Source organism: Cebus imitator, unplaced genomic scaffold (assembly GCF_001604975.1).
Source record: "Cebus imitator isolate Cc_AM_T3 unplaced genomic scaffold, Cebus_imitator-1.0 Scaffold18, whole genome shotgun sequence".
NCBI classification, from domain to species: domain Eukaryota; kingdom Metazoa; phylum Chordata; class Mammalia; order Primates; family Cebidae; genus Cebus; species Cebus imitator.
The window spans coordinates 4,642,045-4,645,530 of NW_016107333.1; the positions used below are offsets into that span (position 1 = coordinate 4,642,045).

Below are 3,486 nucleotides of genomic sequence, written 5' to 3' on the forward strand. Positions count from 1 at the left end.
GATCCACCCGCCTCGGCCTCCCAAAGTGCTGGGATTACAGGCTTGAGCCACCGCGCCCAGCCATTTTTTTTTTTTTTAACATGAATAATGGAAGCACTGTGCATTGTACTAATGCCTTCATAACAGATACAGAAAGGAAACTGTTCAAACTTCTCCAGATGGCGGTGACATTTTTCAGCTTGATTTGGTAGCACGACTGTGACCTACAGACAGCATAAATATGTGTGCCATCACGTGTAATTTCTTACAGACCAAGTTTGGTTCTTCTCCAATGTCTCCTTTTGGAGTTGTACCTGATTTTATTACCAGTTTTCATCCGAATCCACTGGGGAATGGGACGATTTTGCTTTTGTTTCTTGGCCAGGAATCGCTTAATCCTGAAAGTCTTGTGAGAAGACATGGCAAGAAACGGAGTAAAGCACACACCACAATGGCGGAGAAAGGAAGAGAGGAGGAATAGAATTAACATCTTTATGCACAAAGCTTTTTCATTTTTCAGATTGTTTACTTAGGTTAGAATTTTCCTATTTATTAATAATACCATCTGCTGGCTATACCGTGTCCACCCATGTTAAATATGAACTCTACAGAGATCCACAGGCTGATTGTGACCCTTGCATTTTCTTGAGTTGGGAGTAGAACTGGGATTAATTCTTAACAATTCAAATTGAAGGCACTAAATGCATGTGTATTCTGATGACACTTTTCTTTTTCTCTTTCAATTAAGCTTCCACTGCGATTCCAAAGACTTGGACACCTGGTGGCTCTGATGGCACTGCTCTGTGGGGACCCACAGGAAAAGGTGGCCAAGGAGGCTGGAGAGGGCATTCACTACCTGCTGGATATCACCCTGCGGCTGAAGTGTAAGGCACTGCTGAAGGCCGCAAGGTCCTGAGTGAATTAATTCTCCAGCACAACATAAGCACCAGCCCTCCTTACTCACTTGGTCCCCATGTTCTAGAAAGGCTTTTTACAGTAGTTCATAAGGAGAAAGATACATGGTCCATAGGCAGAAATGAAGCAACGCTGACTTAGTAATTAGAATCCTAACACTGGATCAGACCTATCATTGTCATCCATCTGCATAGTCAGGGAGTGGCTAAACATGTGGCCCTGTGGACAAACTAGAGTGTTTAGTTTGGTCAGAAGTGGCAGTAAGGCTGGATGCAGTGGCTTACTCCTGTATTCCTAGCATTTTGCCAGGCCAAGGCAGGAGAACCACTTGGGCCCAAGACTATGCTGGGCAACATGACGAAACCCCTTCTCCACAAAAAATTTTAAAAATTAGCTGGCATGGTGAAGTATACCTATAATCCCAGCTACTCAGGAGGCTAAGGGAGAATCACTTGAGTCCAGGAGGTTGAGGATGCAGGAAAATTAATTTCCTTATGAAGAGAAGTTACAGGGGCCATGAGTAAGAATCAAATCTAGTTGCAGGATTCAGAAAATGTAATCCAGAGAATAAGGAGCAATTTTCCAGCTAGAGAGGTAAGAAAAGTGTATTAGTCAGAAGAAATGGCTAAGGAGAGGATCCTTGGTAGGCATGAGCTTGAGGAGTTTGAAAAACAGAGGGCTGGTGTGGTCAAGGAATGAATCATTGACTTCTGTGGTTAGAAGGGACTTGAGAGGATATCTAACCCAGCATCCCTGCAGTGTTTGAAGCTCAATCTACTCTATCCCTATCAAGTACACTCATGCACATGTAATGACATTTCAGCCAATAGCTAATCATGTATATAACAAGGGTCACATAAGATTAGAATAGAGCTGAAATTTTTCTTTTTCTTTTCCTTTTTTTTTTTTTTTTTTTTGAGATGGAGTCTCACTCTGTTGCCCAGACTGGAGGGCAGTGGTGTGATCACAGCTTACTGCAAACTCCACGTCCCAGATTCAAGTGGTTCTCATGCCTCAGCTTCCCAAGTAGCTGGGATTACAGGCAGCCACCACCACACCTGGCTAATTTTTGTATTTTTAGTAGAGATGGGGTTTTACATCTCTACCAAATGTTACTTAATGTGGCCAGGCTGGTCTTAAACTCCTGACCTCAAGTGATCTGCCTGCCTTGGCATCCCAGAAAGCTAGGATTGCAGGCGTGAACCACCATACCCAGCCTTATTATTTTTTTTTAAGAAATGAAGTTTCCACCAGGAACAGTAGCTCACGCCTGTAATCCCAGCACTTTGGGTGGCCAAGATGGGCGATTCATGAGGTCAAGAGATCAAGACCATCCTGGCCAACATGGTGAAACCCCATATCTACTAAAAATACAAAAATTAGCTGGGCGTGGTGGTGTGCCTCTGTAGTCCCAGCTACTCGGGGCTTAGGCAGGAGAATCGCTTTAACCCAAGGGGTGGAGGTTGCAGTGAGCTGAGATCACGCCACTGCACTCCAGCCTGGCAACAGAGCAAGACACCGTTTCAGAAAAAGAAAAAAGGAACAAAGTCTCACTATGTTGCCCAGGCTGGTCTCCAACTCTTGAGCTCAAGCAATCCTCCTGCCTAAGCCTCATAAAGTGCTGGGACTACAGGTGTCTGACACCATGCCCAGCTGAACTGAAAATTTTCCGTCACCTAGTGACATCATAGCCATCATAACATTATGACACAATACGTTACTCATGTTTGTGGTGATAATGGTGTAAACAAACCTACTGCACTGCCAGTCATAAAAAAGTATAGCACCGGCCACGCGAGGTGGCTCACACCTGAATCCTGGCACTTTGGGAGTCCGAGGCAGGCTGATCACGAGGTCAGGAAATTGAGACTATCCTCACCAACATGGTAAAACCCTGTCTCTCCTAAAGTACAAAAAATTAGCCTGGCACCATGGCATGTGCCTGTAGTCCCGGCTACATGGGAGGTGGAAGCAGGGGAATCGCTTGGACCCAGGAGGCAGAGGTTGCAGTGAGCCGAAATCATGCCACTGCACTCCAGCCTGGTGACAGAGCAAGACACCGTATATTAAAAAAAAAAAAACAACTATGCTCTATGTGATGTTTGTGCAGGGACAAACATATAGCCTAATGGGGCATTTCTCAAAACATATACCCATTTCTAAGCTATGCACAACTGTAGTGGCTCTGCCTGGGTCTGCGCTTTACATGGATGAGGAAGCTCCATGCTTCCCAAAGCAGCTGTCCTGTCTTTGGGCACCTCTGAGTATGGGCAATGCCTACAGATAAACAGCCAGAGAAATAGTTGATTGTTGATTCAGGAAATATTTATGAAACATTTATTGTTCTCGTGATGCATCAGTAGACGAGACAGACAAGATGCCTTCCCCCAGGGAGCTTATTTTCTGGTTGGAGAGAGAGTTCCTCAGCCAAGGGCTCAAAGATAAATTTTCCATCTACAAATTTCCAGCAAACATGAGATCACCATAAAACATGAGAAAAACAAGGCACTACAAGTAGCGTTGGCATTCTCAATGATCAGCAAAACTAGACATGTGGGCCGGGCGCAGTGGCTCACGCCTGTAATCCCAGCA

General features: G+C 44.9%; 2 protein-coding genes across 3 annotated transcripts in view; one reads left to right on the forward strand and one right to left on the reverse strand.

Moving 5' to 3' along the window:
* Positions 1–3,486, forward strand: part of MROH8 (maestro heat like repeat family member 8) — a 49,681-nt gene that overhangs the window by 30,506 nt on the left and 15,689 nt on the right. For both annotated transcript variants that reach the window (XM_017512350.1, XM_017512357.1), the window contains one exon: positions 728–863. In XM_017512350.1, the coding sequence (XP_017367839.1) occupies positions 728–863 (136 nt within the window). The remainder of the gene's footprint in view (positions 1–727; positions 864–3,486) is intronic.
* On the reverse strand, positions 230–456 carry LOC108291901 (60S ribosomal protein L39). Its single transcript, XM_017512371.2, has one exon. It carries the CDS (start codon positions 398–400, stop codon positions 245–247), a length of 156 nt encoding a protein of 51 aa, XP_017367860.1. The 5' UTR covers positions 401–456; the 3' UTR covers positions 230–244.

Excerpts from the sequence above, each read along its gene's own strand:
- LOC108291901 (XM_017512371.2), bottom strand. The coding sequence starts at position 400 with ATGTCTTCTCACAAGACTTTCAGGATTAAGCGATTCCTGGCCAAGAAA.